Here is a 16,668-nt window from a genome sequence, read left to right on the forward strand (position 1 = left end):
TGATTAAATTGAGTGCTCAATTCCTGAATTTCATTGCCCTAAATGAATAATAAAACAGTACATTCGTTGATTTGTAAGACCGTTAACGAATCTCTTTGCCTTAGAACGAAATCAAAAGCACGTGACATATATTGAAATAATCAAATTTGAAACAGTCTTGACCATAAATTTATTCCAATGATTATAATGAATCCCACTGTCTGATTTTAAAATTTTAATCACCGATATCTCCGGGAAAATGCACATCAATACATTTAAACTGTTTAAGTGAATCCTATATGATATTGGACGGATAATTTTTAGTTTTAAAAGAAATGTTAATCGCTGGGAAGAGAACATCTTCTGGCGGCTGATAGCAAAGAGCTGTTTCACCGGAAAGAGGCCAAATTAAAAAAAAAAGAATATCACAACTTTGTTATTCCTTGGCCACTTGCGATTGAATTTTCAGTTTTTTATTCGACTGATTTCAGTTTATCTATTCAGATCTATTATTATCTGCAGGCAGTGCTCCTTTAAACCTTTTAATTGAAAATTTCGAAAAATTCATAATGCTGGGTTACATGTTTAAATCAATGCCTCACATGTATAATTTTCTATTTTTATCTTTTTATCAACTTTTGGAAAGAAGACGCAAAATGTGGTGTTTCGATGATGAAGAAGAACAATACCTTTCTGCCGCGGATATACTCCGAGCAGCTATTATGCAGGAACAATTAAACAGGATCGACGATGCTATGGTATGCAGACCAAGCGATGATCAAGAAGAAGGGCTAGATACAGAAAATGAAGCACTGCAAATTGAGGTAATCATGAAGAAAACATCCATAGGCAACAGCTAGAACCAGAATGGTACCACTGTTTCCACAATAACAAATGCAGTATCCTTCTTATCCATCTTCTTCTTCTCCTCCTTTTTCACCTTCTTCTTCGATCGCGGAAGTGGTTACGGTACACCATAATGTTTAAATTCCTGGAAGGACTGAAGAATAGTGGATTGTCAACCTGCCGGAAACGTCGAGTCTACTCTCCTGCTAACTACTTAGAATTATTTCGTCGACTCAAGCAGCCTTCTCTCAGCTACTCAAGCCTTCCACTCAAGCCTGCATACTAATTAGCCTTCCACTCCTTCTGGTTTATAGTCCTTTTAAGGACTACATTACACTCATTTCGAAAAGAATACTCGACATTCAAACCTCCACTTTCTCGCCTTTCCCATTTCTATTCACTATTCTCTAATCTCTGTCCCTCTAGGACTTCACACATGGTGTAGCGTAAAGCACCTTCGCGATTGTTCATGTACCACCATGCAAACCTGCGACTACCTTTACGACTTCTTCTTCTACTACTGGCATCCAGTTTGGACAAACATATCTTCCCAGAAACGGTATCCAAGCATTCCATCATTCATGGCATGGGGCAGACGTTTTTTTTTTTTTTTTTTTGGGGGGGGGGTGACATCATTTAAATGACTACAATCAATGCACCAAATAAAATCAACTCCTCTTTCCCGTTTTCGAACTAGGGAAGAAGGAAATGCCCATGCCGACGGTTGTATTGCCCCTGTCGTGAGCACCTCATTCTTTGATTGACGCAGTATCTCCCATATTGATGTCTGTTCTATTTCCGTGAAATTCGCGAGGTCATATTCATCTCTGGGAATGACCCCTCCAAATTCTTATTAGTACCTCCCTTAGAGTTTCTTGTTGGTCTGGTGTCCGATGGAATGCTCCCAGGACAGGGCCCTGTAAGAGAGGAAAGATCGAAGTCTGTGAAGATGAACCGACATCCGCCCTTGCTTACCGTCCTCGGTTGGTGAGGATAACACGGCGCTACGCAATTCCATATTGTCCTCAGTTGGTGGATCCAAGTCTGGTTCAATGGTGGTAGCTTCCAAGGCTTCCCCAATTACCATGCCTCACAAGTAGGAATCAATGCAAAATATTCCATTGACTCCTGCTGTTTCATGATGCAAGCGAAGAATCAGTAGAGGAGTGTCTAAAAGTGGTTAAATGATGAACTGCTCCAAAGGCTTATTGCAGGTTACCTACACAATAGATATCTGAAACGAAATATGGCAAAGAAGGGCAACAACATATTAACCCTTTTGAGAGAAAATAGCTTTAAAAAGATTTGATAGGGGACTTTTTCTTGTAAAATGGAACGGATGTTGCCTCGAATAATTATTCGGGGACATCATGTCCCTCCACTCCAAAGAGAACAATATACGATTGATTATTTTCTTGGTTCAATGATTCAGTACAATCAGAACTAATCAAATTGCGAAAATATTGTTCTCCGATGGGATTTGTATTTCAGAGCAAATTAATTTCAAAAACTGTTCTTGCCATTTCCCCCATGGATTTTATATACACACTTGTCTATGGATTATATAAAATACAATACACAGTATTACGCGAATTCGGGACAGATCATTTTCTTTTTTACATCTATAATTTCTATTCCAATAACAATGAAAATAAAAGGTATTTTCGAAAAACTGGGAGTAGCATTCGAATCAGGAATAATGCATTTTCTTCTAAGGTCACAATAGTCCTTATGCATATGACGTCATAATCTCACAGCGCCCTCCGTCAGAGTCTATATAAATACACGTAAACAGAGTTGTTAGAGATGCACCGGCTGCAGATCACCAACGCATGGAAGGCAATGACGTCAATAATAGCTATTCAATAATTCTCGTGGTTTTATCTTGCAGGAAGCAAGCCGTTTGAAGCAGTCGGGTCTTTCAGCAAACCTAGGGCTACACGTAGAAAAAGCCGAGCCTGACCTTGGGTGCTTTTTCAACCAACCTACCTACAGCGACATAACCCTACTAGTTGGATCTTCTTCTTTCCATGCCCATCGCCTCATTCTTTCTTCATGGAGCAGTGTTCTTAGAGACATCGTCAAGATTCCAGATGGATTCCGGGCTTCCGGTGGTTATGCAAATGATGGCTTACAGACGTACCGACTGGATGAGGAGCCAGATTGCTGCAGGGTGTTCGATACCTTTTTAAAGTTCATGTATACTGGAGAGGTAAGCGTCACAGATGATACCATTCTGCCTCTTCTGCAGTTAAGCAACAAATATAAAGTTGAAGAACTGGGTAAGCTCTGTGACAGCTATAACGGAGCGCTGGAAATAGATGTATCCTCGGCAATCTCGGTACTCACGCAGGCTATGAAGTATAAGATGGGGCACACGGTGAAATCGTGTATCAATGTTGTCCGCACAAATCTCGAGCTTGTAACTGCAGAGCAGCTGAAGGCCTTCGACTCGTCATTGATCGTTGAATTACTGAATTGCAAAGACCAAAGTCTAGTCGTCAAAGACGAATTCTCTCTGTTTGAGAAGCTGATACCTTGGTTATCTGCTTGCCCAGACGATGAGACCTTCAAGACCGTCGTAGAGTCTATCCATTTTCCTTTCATGACAGCTCTGCAGCTAAAAGCAGTCGCGTCGACTGACATCATAGGGAGGATAGAAAACGTCAGTCCAGCATTTCATGCAGACGCTCTTGAGCAGCATTCCCTCTATCGAGAAGGATTTGTCGAAGAGCTCATACAATCTACACCTGCTCCTCGGCTTTATCTGACACCACCAGAAAAGGTCTTTGGCAAGTTTGAATGTGCAGGACAGATTTACGACGAAGAAGGTTTTGTGGAGGTGCACTTGAGTTCCCCTATGAAATCAAGGAAAAGCACTCTCCAAAAGATCTTAGTTAACGGTACAAAAGAGGGCACTATGAATCATTACAAAGTCCATGACTCGGAGAAATGGCTTATAGATGTAAAACCGTTTCCTCGATGCGATGAAAACCAAGACCAATTGTATGGACTAATGATCAGCATTCATCTAGTTGCTGACCAAGAAATCCGCAACGTCTGTTATTATGAAGGCATTGGTGCAGTGTTTGAAAGGATTGGATGTTCATCTCAATATGTCCCGCACAACCGGAATATCGAGGTGGCTGTTCAGGTCAAGCACGAAGACGGATCTAGTCACATCATTTCTTCGAAGAAATTTCTTCCGGCACCGATGGTAGACCTGCATCGTAAAAAAATTCGAAGAAGCGATGACAAGGCTATTTTCTCTTTCAAAACATCGTTCGATACACGGTCGTGGGCAAGTCTACAGAAAATCAAATTGAGGGTGTCTGCTGTCATCCATCATGTTCATCACGAGGGGCAAACCTAGGAAAATATTTCGGAAGCGAACCCGAAACCCTTCTCCAGTCCAGTAGGTCTTACTTTTTTTTTCTGGATTTGGCTTGTAGATCAGACTCCACCAATAATAATAATCATCAACACATTTCATCCGACAAGTTGTCAAGTCTGACATTTTAGGTTGTTAATGCACGTATAATGTAGAGTGTGGCGCGTGTGTAAGTGGGTAATTGTTGAATGAGTACTGTATTTGTAAGTCCAAATAATGTGTTTGTAACTGAATTTGTTTGTGTGTTTGCATTTGTATTTAAATTTATTTTTGTATTTTGCAGATCTGTATTTCAGGTTTAATTGTGCTTAACAGAAAGTACATCATGTATTTGTAAATGTGTAAAATGCGTATTCATGTAATCTTTCAAAATTGTGTTGCGGAAATATTCATATTCAGATGATATGCACATTTTATTCAATTTTCTTTTCTTCGTTTATTTCCTGAATTTAAGATGATTTTTCTTTTACTTTTGCAACATTATTTTGTATGATTGAAATAAGTAAACTGAACCGGAACAGGTGAGAAAGAAGACACTGGACCTGATTGGTGGTAGTGATGGTGGGGTGGGGATACGTGGAGGATGGGGTAGTACAAATTCCAATTAAACAATCAGTCAATGAAAACTAATGTAAAGTCACTAAACTTTTGTAACATCAGAATATTATGATGATTTAATATTAGACATATTATTGAACCTTTACAAATCGTTTACAATTCATTTTTTATGAGATGTTTAATATTCTATTGATTTTAATCGATACAGGCTTATATACATTAATCTCCAAACCGGCAACGGTACCATTCATCAAACTCTCTTTCTAGTCATAATTATCTCCATGTGCATACCATAAAATGAATATGTACCCCTTCCCATATTTTTAAATTATAGTCTAATAAAAGATAGGGAGAATGTTTATTTTCTTAATTTTGCTACTCCATCAAAACAGGTCGCGTTATGTATAGGAATGTTAACTTTTTTCTTTCTTGTTTAATGCATAATGTCGGGGAGGAATATATATATATTGCGTGAAAAAAAAGATAAGAAAGAGACCATCAACGATGTCGTTGTCTTCTCTTAACAATATCTACCAACTAGTTAAAAACGATAGTGCTTTCATCAGAAATCGAATCTTTTTGAGCGATGGTTATTACGAGCTGAATAATAATGATAATAATAATTAAAAAAAAAATAATAATGATAATAATAATAATAATAATAATAATATAAGGTATTTATATTGCGCACATATCCACCTTATTAGGTGCTCAAGGCGCTCCTACATTACCCGGCTAAGCTAGGCGTTCATAGCGCACACAGCTTTTTAAGGAATTACTGACTTCCATTTACCTCACCTGGGTTGAGTGCAGCACACTGTGGATCAGTTTCTTGCTGAAGGAAATAATGTAAGGACACTTTGCAAACTATGTTTAAATAATTCATCACCAGTTTGAATCTGTCGTGATTTTGGTAGCGCGTGTATACGTAGCATTCGAGCCGTAGCCAATGCAATGAACCCTCTCCAGTAAAATTGTAATGTTTGGATGAAAAATTACAATGACCACCATTCAAAGACGGTCATTCTACAATAATTATGATTTACAGATTAATGCTGACAATTCTTTTGAAGATCAGTTTGCATTGTTTAAAAACGCTTTTTAAAATTTTAAGCACGTTGTTTAAGCCCATCACTGGCTCTAACAACTATTATTAAAACATTGAAACAAGATGTTTGAAAGAGTCTAAAAGAATACAAAAAATAACAATTATTTTAAAGTTTCAACAAATTAGAGCAACGGGCTTAAACATTGCGCTATTTTTTATTTACTATTTGGGTGAATGTTTATAATAAAATGTATGCCAACAGCTGCGCCTCATATAGTGTCCGTATGTTTTCTTTCAAGATAGAACATTCGAAATTCTTTACTATAGGTCCATGAAAGAGGAAAAGAAAAAGACGTTATAACTATTTTCAAAAATGTTCATCACGCTAAACTATTTGTTGTTTTCATTTTTTCTCTTCGCCTGACTGGAATGGTTCGTTCACTTTGTCCAAGAAAGACCCTTCTCAAAATCACCCTCTACCGTCATGTCTTTAGATACTTCTCTTCTGGATCCTCTTTCCGAATGGCCCCTGGTGTTGAAGGCCTTCTTGGGCCGCCTCCTGGATCGCGCCTGTCTGGTACGACGCCCCCTCTTTGCTATAGATAAGGCTCCTCTTGATATAGATAGGGTGGGCGGAGGGCGTCTCCGGCTGCCTCACACCGTACCGAGGCAACGAATCCAGTCGAACTGGTGGTATTTTCAAAGATAAAGAATTGACACAAAAAGTGAATATGAATTTCAAGAAATCATCAATACTTATTTGGAAGCAAACCCATTGAAAAATGTTTCTTTATATTCACTTTTGATTAACGAAAAAGAGGGGTACTTTATTTCCCTAATTATGACATATCTGCTATATACGCTTCAGAAAATATTAGACTAGTTAAGATACAATTTTGCAACTATAAACATATCAATATCAGTGAAACCTGTTAAAATATCAATGTTGCATCCAAGTATTTGTAGTTGTAGATTTTAGAAGAATAACTGTTTCTAAAATATCTTTTTCCTAGAAGGTATGTTTTGTTCAAAGGAAAATATAAAATGCACATTAAAGATATTATATTCCCCTGAAATGATCCATGATATTGATGAAAAAAAAATCATTACATTGGGTGAGTGTGAACTTACGGACAAGCTCAATAATTCCTCTTTAATCCGAAACTACAGTTGTATTTGAAAAAAAAATATTTAGTGATGTGTGTCAACGCTGTGTGTGTTTATGGGCGAATGCGCGTAATAGGCATTTTTAGATTTTAATTAATGCGACTGGACCAAATTTAAAAGAAAAATATAATGTGGTATAATTGTTCAAATGTAATTTGTGACTTAACACCTCCATGAAAAGCTCGAACTGTAGGCTTTTAGTCCCAAAAAACTCCCTTTCATCGAGTTTGTGAAAATCGTTGAGTTTTCGGAGTCACGCGTTCAAAAGTTTACAAAAAATGATATGAACGAAATTGTATTAAATGAGTTAACATATAATAAAAATTTCATGATTTTCACACAATGTTGTCCACATGAGTCGTACTGTAGTTGTCTCGGTTTAAACAAGTGTTTAAATCTTAAACATCATAGTTTATTATTCAATATTAAATTATCAATAAAAAAAGATTGAACGTGCACTGTTGAAAATGTTTGGCATATTGTCCACACACCAATTGGTTACAACTTTATCCAATTCTGGGTAGTTTTATAACCAATTGTGTGCTCTGAGTGAAATTTACACAGAGTTGGATATAATTTAATCAATTGTTGTGTGGACAGTAAGTTGCCTAACATTTTAAGAGTGTGGCTGTGCAAACTGAACTACTTTGAGGTTCATTTAGTAAACAGCGGTGTATAAAACTTTAAACAGCATTTTTACTGTGTAAAGAAGTTCAGTGGCTCCGGGGTATTCTGTTCAACAAACCTTTGTGCAGAAGAGTTACTACACATACATTAACAACGTTCGGCCCCACCCCTCAAAATAGTTGATGTATTCAGTACAAAACATTCCTGGGCCTGTTGCATAAAACTTTTTACCTGAGAAAACTCAGGTATTTTTACCTGAGTTTTTGCCCTGTGCTAAAGTCAATGGCAGAAATCAGACTAACCTTAGTTTTCGGTTTTTACCGGAGTTTTCTCAGGTAAAAAGTTTTATGCAACAGGCTGCAGGAGTTACTAAACAAGTTCACGGTTAGATTCATAAGCTGATATTTTTCCATTTGTCAATGAGAACCACATACGCATAAAATCAGTTAGAAATGTCTAGTTTATTGCGCACACACCTGCAATCTCACACCATCTCCCACATAATCACACACCAACGACATTTGCACTTTCCCACACCCACCCGCTAACACACACGCGCACGTCGCAACCTCCTCCCACACACATCTAGCTGGCCTACACACATTCCCTCACACACAAATCCCATCAATACCTAAATATCCCGGTCCGGTGCGTACATGTGCGGTCATTTCATTACTCTCCATGGAACGAACTGTCGGTGACCAAGCTGAAATCAATCCAAGCAACAGGAGCAGAACACTCCGGGCTCCCTTCATTTTTCTGATATATATTTAAAAAAATCAGAACAGGAATCAAATTAGGACCTACTATAGTGATACCCCCTTTCATCTTAGTTTTTACAGACGGATCAATGTGCTTTTAACATACACTTGTTAAATATGTTAAATGCTGTCACATATAGGCCTAATATGTATATTAGCATCATGGCCGTACACATTATGCTTTACGGGGGGGGGGGGGGTGGCAAGACACAAAGGTTTAAAGTTACTCAAAAGCGAGTGAGCGAGGCCCTGAGCCTGTCTTGAGGGCACATTTGTATTTACTACGGGAAATTGAATGATTTCGTGCACACTTTTTGGTGAATTTTATGAAAAATTTCAGTAAAATATTTTCACGATTTATGAAGACGGAGGGGGGGGGGGGGCAACTGACCCTTACCCCTGCGTACGGCAATGATTTGCAATATGGTATCCAACTCTTGTCTTAATCAACATCCCCGTCCATGCCCTCCATAATATATCATGATTATATCCAACACTGCAAATAGAGTTTAACCGGATTTAGAATACGAGCCATGGTATTAGCTCAGCACCACTGGTGTTCATCCTTTGGCGTTATTTAACACATTATGTGTGTTATCATAACACTATTTCGTATTACGTACAAACACCATCGACCATGCATGGCGTACGTTCAACACCCGAGTGTTTGGTCCTCTCAGAAAACCGAGTGGTGTTCAATATTTTAACACCAAAATGCTTAGATTAAAAAGGCTCCATTAAATCCGTTACGACACGTGATATGCGAAGAGAACAAGTTATGGAAATGCAGTAAATTCGGTTTCCTTTGATTTACGATCAGAAATTAAGCCTATTCCAGATTATTTTGATCAGACCATTTTTGTTATGAACGACGTCTTCTCCGAAAAGGGATTTACATTTTTAAACAGCCATAAATTTATTCTTTCTTGTCCGATTTCTTTCAAACTTTCAAAACTCTGTTTCTTCCACTGCATGCTTTCACAGCTATCATTTTAGTACCAAGGGGAAATTCCCTTTAATTAGGGCCTACATTAAGGGCACTTTCACAAAGCTGAAATTCGATATAGAAGATAATTTCCTTATTTTCCTCGAAACCACGAAGTAGGCTAATAGCAATATGACTCATGATTTCAAAATGGTATGCTAACATTATGGGAAGCCAAAAGTGTCAAAATTTTCATTAAGTTGTATGTTTCGTAACTATGTTTACTGTGCTCTTTTCTGATTCATCCATGGTGAAGACAATCTTCTTTTTATACTTCCTAGACAATTACGAATGATTTGAGAGCCAATTGAGCTGAAATAATCATATATCTCGGATCTTGCTTGTGTCAGCGTGTAGTGTTCTCATTTCATTCTCATCTTTTGGTTATTTTATGTGACTTTCTGAGAAAATAAGGAATTTGTGACTTTGTCAATATGTTGTACTTACTACATAGAGAAGCAAATATTGGTATGTACACTTGAATCTATTCAATTACTGATATTTCTGGAGGTCACTGAGTGAACATATATGTACTACCTTCTATACCAGGGTCTGCTCTGGTCCCACTTACTGTTTCTTGCGTGGTGGGAGAATAATCTGATCATCTAGCTTCTGCATACTGGAGAATTGAGCTGAGGTTACAAAGGGGTACATATATACTGTTCGAGACTGAGATATACATTGTATATCCAACAATAATACCCCACCAATATTGTTGTCTTCATGCCTAATCTTACCTACTTACTGGAAGATAATCCATTGTTCGCTGGCTGTACTTACCTACCCACTATTATCTGGGTTTACAAGCATCATGACCCGCTCAAAAGGAAAGAGAGATGTTAATGCAGGTCACTCAAGTGATTATCCGGAAATCATTGATCACATAAATGAAGAAGTGAGAGACTATTTCAATAGTCAAGAGTTCAAGGATTTTTTTCAGTCATCACTCAATGATGCTATAAAAGAAGAGATGCAAAAATTATGTGATCGTCTAGAAAAAGTAGATAGCAAAGTCATGGATTTGGAATCCAGACTCAAGTCTCAAGACCGCACGCTAACATCCCTTCAAGCAAAGTATGAACAGAGCCTAGAATCAATAGAAATACTACAACGGGATATGAACTCTGCTGAACAATATTCACGAAGAACATGTGTACGAGTATACGGAATTCCCCCGGAATTCCTGAGAAGATTAATGAAAATACTGATGAAATGATGACCAATCTTGCCCAGGATAAACTTGGTTTACAGATTGGTCAGGAAGAAATAGATCGATCGCATCGAATTGGACCCCCGCGAACCCAGAGGGAACCCGGGAAAGCCCCTTCGCCACGACCAATCATCGTGAAGTTTACTTCATATCGCACGAAACAAGCCGTCCTCCAAAAACGCAAACTACTTCGCGGCACCCATACCGGAATAGAAGAAGACTTAACCGCCAAGAATAGAAACTTATTATGGAGAGCAAATGAAGAAGCGCGCAAGAAGGAGAAAGTAATCGCAGCATGGAGTACAGATGGAAAAATCATTGTATTACTGACGGCGACCAATGGGAAAACGATTCGAAAAAGAATTACATCTATCAGTGACTTAGAAAAACTCTGAAAATGCCGAACTATGAACAATGTACTGGACTTCAGAATGCTAGTAATCATAATATAAAAAAAATCAATGAAATTAATTCATTATCGTAATATTGTCGTAATTGTGGTGGACAAAGTCATTGAATTTGGTGCGTAGTGGAATCGTTTCAATTAAACCCATATGTATGTACAATGTATTTTTATGGTTACATGTACACTCGTATAATTCAGAATAATAATATACTATGGAAGCGATTTTTTTTTCCTTTATACAATAACAACTAAATTAATGCTCGTTATGCAATTACCTGAAACATATATATGGTATTAAAAAAGGGAAAAAAAAAAAAGAATTGTTATTATATACTTTTCTAGCTTAATTTGTCAAAATAACGATTGATGTAATAAATCGACCCCAATATATTTTATATTGCATCACAAACAGATTAACTTCCAAGGGTTTTGCCTTTCATGGCTCAATGCTCCACCTGAATTAGGACGATATTCTGTGACTGCATGTCCGTGGCTGAAGCATAATGTACGTGTCTTATTCTTCAATGGCACATGTTGATGTGTTGAATTTCTACTCGGTTGGAGGGAGTTTCTTGAGTCACAACATGGCAGGGTCTTTTTTGTTTCTGATTAGTTAAATTGTACAGTATATATTTTTATAACACAAGTATAAAATGTGTTGTACAAAAAAAGGAAAATTGTGTTTGGTATATGATAATGAATTTATATATTATACATTAAATACGTATACATTTATTAATGACTTATGAATAAATGGATGAAACACATATTACACAAACACACATTTACAATCGTAATATCTTACTGTTTATTATAATAGTACATTGATTGTACCATCACAACACCGATATACACACATTTTTTATTTTTTTCCCCCTAATATATATTTCTAAAGGCCATTTCTTTGGGTTTTTTTTGTATTAATTCATACATTTACACATCCAACACAAAACTTTTACACTTTCAACAATTTTATGAATGCAATATTACTTTACACACCATTCGTAACTGACAGGTTACTAAAACAATATACACTCATTTAACAACTACAACACAAATATTGATAGATTTTACAGACATCTGTCTAAAGACCAAGTTCTGATATAAGAATATGAATTCTAACATTACATAATGAATACTTGTTCATTTTTTTTAATGATAATAATTGAATGAAACACATAACACAAACACATATCATTTTTTGCAACATACACACTTATACTGTTCATTAAAATAGTGTATTGCTTGAACAATCACAACACCAATACTCATATATATATTAATTTTTTTATATGTATATGAAATGTTTTACGATAATACGTTGTATTGAAAATAATTATATATTGCACATATTTGTTCTGAAAGTGCTTATCTGATCACTTACAAAGACAACGACTGGTGTATGGCTAGGAATGGATAGTATTCTGTGTCCATGAACATGTATATATATATTTTTTTCCTATTTTGTCAGTTGATGTTATTCACGAATATCACTGAGATTCAAGTGTATACCGCCCTGTTTCAAAAGTATTTGTTAACATGAATTATGTATTTTTACTTTTTTATTTCCCCCTTATTGTTGCATTTTGTTTAATTTTTCCAAGTTTAATTGTTCGTCTTGTCAACGCAAGCTTATTATATGATTTAATTTGTTATATGTATAATATCAGAAGGCATCAAGAAAATTATTATGACTTGTGCTATGGATAATATTGATGGTTTGGATAATAGAATGATCCGTGCCGATAATAAGTATTACACCCCAAACGATTTTTCGAACTTAATGAATAATTACAATACTAAAGATACTTTAACAATGCTTCATTTTAACTGTCGAAGCTTGAGACGTAATTTTAGCAGGTTCTCAGAATGTATTAATTGCTTTAAGAATTATATTACAGTATTTGGTATATCTGAAACATGGCTTAGAGATAATGAGGAACAATATTATAATATACCAGACTTTTCTTTTATTACTAGTAACCGTGATAACAAGCGTGGAGGTGGAGTTGGAATATATGTAAATAAAAATCTTAAATTTAAAAGGAGACCGGATTTAGACATTTTCCAAAATTGTATAGAGAGTTTATTTATTGAAATCCACATAAGATCAATATGTTTCATAGTTTCAGTCATCTATAGACCTCCTAGCCAATCATTAAAAGATTTTTTAGAAACAGTTCAAATACCTTTAAGCAAAATCTCAAGTGAGAAAAAACAATGTATTATCATGGGGGATTTTAATGTTAATTTGATGGACCTAGATTTAATGTCATGTAATCATGATTTTGTTAATATTTTTTCTACCTTTTCATATTTTCCATTAATTAATAAACCCACAAGGATAACAAGTAACTCGGCAACAATATTAGATAATATATTTTATAACCAACCTGAAAGTGTCGTAGAAGCTGGTATCATTACAACAGATGTCAGTGATCACCTAACCCCTTTCGTCATAATTGAAGGTCCTTTAATCTCTAATAATTCAAAGACCCATTACCCTATAAGAGACTTCTGTGAAAAAAATATGATTACATTTTGTAGAAAATTACAGTGTGTTGATTGGACATGTTTAAACAATACAGAAAACGTTGATAAAGTTTATGATATATTTTTAGACATTTACAAAAAACTATATAATGAAAGTTTTCCAATAACAAATGTTAAAATAAAAAAGACATCTACAGAAAGGTCATGGTTTAATACGGATATCAAGAAAATGTGCAAACGAAAATACTTTTTATATAAGAAATTTTTAAAGAACCCAACTTCCTATAGAGAGAATGTATATAAAAGTTACAGAAACATGGTCCATAGCTTCATTCGTAAAAAGAAGCGTGAATTCTATCATCATAAATTTGAAAATGTAAAACACAATTCTAGAGCGACATGGAAAATAATAAATAACATTTTAACAAAAAATAAGAATAGAGATGTTGATTATAGTATTGAAAATAATGGAGAAGTGACCGATAATCAGCAAGAAATTGTAAGTGTATTTAATGATTTTTTTAGTAGTATTGGTTCTAAAATACATGAGAGTACTAGAAATCTATCTCAAGAAAATAACTTTAAAAGGTTTATGAAACACAGTATTTGTCATTCTATGTACTTTACGCCAGTAACAGAAAGAAATATATATGATGTCATTTTGAAATTGGATGCGAACAAAAGCGCGGGTTACGATGATATTAGTCCTAAGGTAGTTAAATATTCAATTCATGCAATAGTTTCCCCTTTATGTAAAATCATTAATATGTCTCTTGAAAATGGTGTGTTTCCGAACTCTTTAAAACTTGCTAAAGTAACTCCTATCTTTAAGAATGGTAATAAAACACTAGTAACTAACTACCGACCCATATCAATTTTATCAGTTTTCAGCAAGGTTTTTGAAAAAATAGTATATGACAAATTGATAGCATTTATTTCAAAACACAACATATTATATAACAAGCAATTCGGTTACAGAAAGGGATACAACACTGCTCATGCATTAATTGATTTAACTGAAAAAATAGCTAAGGAATATGAAAACAAAGCAATAACGATTGGTGTATTTTTAGACTTATCTAAAGCATTCGATTGTATAGACCATAATATTTTAATTGATAAGCTATCATCATACGGGTTTAGAGGGACAGTATTGAAGTGGTTAATCAGTTACTTAAGAAATCGAAAACAATGTGTATGCATCAACAAAATTCATTCAGACTTTCAGGACATTAGAGTAGGGGTACCCCAGGGGTCTAACCTAGGCCCTCTTCTTTTTATATTGTACATCAATGACCTGCAACATGTAAGTAATATTTTAACTACTACCTTATTTGCAGACGATACAAGTTTATTTTTATCTGGTAAGGATCCCATTCAATTAAATAATATTTTAAATTCTGAAATGGAAAAAGTTCACATGTGGTTCCAAGCCAACAGACTACAAATTAACACTAAGAAGACATCTTTTATGATTTTTAAGCCTAAAAATAAGAAAATTGAAGAAAACTCCATAAAATTATATTTAAATGATTTTGAAATTCAGAAAGTGCAATATACGAAATTCCTAGGTGTCACAATTGACGATAGCATGAGTTGGAAACAACATGTAAATAATATTTCTATGAAGATTTCTCAAACCATTGGTGTACTTAATAGAATCAAAGGTGACTTACCATTGCATATTCGTGTTCAATTATACAATACAATGATACTCACGCATCTCAGCTATTGCAATATCGTATGGGGGGACTGTGCAAATTATTTAATGCTACAATTATTTCGCTTACAAAAACGGGCAATAAGAATAATAACAAATTCCCCATATTTAGCTCACTCTCATCAATTATTCCGTAAATTAAAGATTCTAAAAATTTATGATATACATACCCTTCACACTGCAATTTTTATGTTTTCATACTACAAGAATCAGTTGCCTGACACATTCAACAGTTATTTTAAAACAAATCGCAGTGTAAACAAATATAATACGAGAAATTCTGATAATTTATACATTCCTTTTTACCGCTTTTCTTTCTCAAGAACAGTCATAAGTTATAGTGGACCACTCATATGGAACAGTTTGCCCCCTAAAATAAAAGAAAGTCCTTCGCTAAATTCATTTAAAGTAAGATGTAAGTCTTACCTTCTAAATATGTATACTTCACCATGTTCTCAGTGAATAAGCTTGCTTGCTTTTTTGTGTATGTTTTTTTAAACATATTTTTTGTAATGTAGTTGTTATTTTTTTTCTTCAAATTTTTCATTAGTTTGTTGATTTCGTTTATTTTGAAATGTGTGTTTCTTGCAATCTAATCAATTGATTGCAGGATGGTCTTTTTTCGGTAATGAATGTTAACCAGGGAGTAGCCTGGATAGGTCTATTTGGCTTTTGCTATTCCCCCACATCGCATTCATTACCCTATGTATTTTGTTTGTTAATTTGTCATTTTACAATATTCATTACTCCTTTACTCCTTTACTATGGAATCATTTTGATTGATCTCGATATATTGTATCTTGTATGTTTTTTACAGATGTGAAATAAATGAATTTGAAAAAAAAAAAAAAAAAAAAAAAGTTAGTGATTTATGTAACAATTGGCTTTCCATACATAAACCACAACTTTATTAACCTGACTTCAGAATACGGGCCTATGTGTTTTAATATCGCATGCTCGATCTGTTATGAAAATCATGAGTCAGAAAAAAATTTGAACCAGTGCCGGGGATTTTAACATGCCATTTATTACATATCCACCAGCCTATTCTGGTTCACGGCTAAATCACGATAAACTGGAATTAAAAAAACACTTAGGAATAATGCCGAAAATATGTTTTCAAATTATAATTTATCCTATTAAAGCCTCTTTATCAACTTAATATACATAATCTGATTACCCCGTGAATCATCATCTTGAATTGAAATAATATGCAAAAAAGTTAAATCAACTTACATTGTTGAAGCTGTGTATTATTCTGAAATTATCTGCTGAATTTCCTTGTAGGCGCAGTGCTCTTTCACGGTAATTGTTACACGTTTAGGACATGTATAATTAGTATATAAAAAAAAAACAATTTAATGCGCGAATGATTGGGCGTGTAGAAGCAGGTTGCTGGCCGATCGATCGATGGCCATTATGTTTGAAGGACAAACCCAAATCGTGGGAATGAAATACAAGGATCACCTGTGCCATA

General features: G+C 35.1%; 1 protein-coding gene across 1 annotated transcript; it reads left to right on the top strand.

Moving 5' to 3' along the window:
* The first annotated feature begins 621 nt into the window (after nucleotides 1-621).
* Nucleotides 622-7,312, top strand: LOC129274816 (uncharacterized). The gene is made up of 2 exons (XM_054911561.2): nucleotides 622-803; nucleotides 2,717-7,312. The coding sequence occupies exons 1-2, from the start codon at nucleotides 636-638 to the stop codon at nucleotides 4,196-4,198; spliced, it is 1,650 nt and encodes a 549-aa protein (XP_054767536.2). The 5' UTR covers nucleotides 622-635; the 3' UTR covers nucleotides 4,199-7,312.
* Nucleotides 7,313-16,668: the final 9,356 nt, after the last annotated feature.

Source organism: Lytechinus pictus, chromosome 13 (genome assembly GCF_037042905.1).
Source record: "Lytechinus pictus isolate F3 Inbred chromosome 13, Lp3.0, whole genome shotgun sequence".
NCBI classification, from domain to species: Eukaryota; Metazoa; Echinodermata; class Echinoidea; order Temnopleuroida; family Toxopneustidae; genus Lytechinus; species Lytechinus pictus.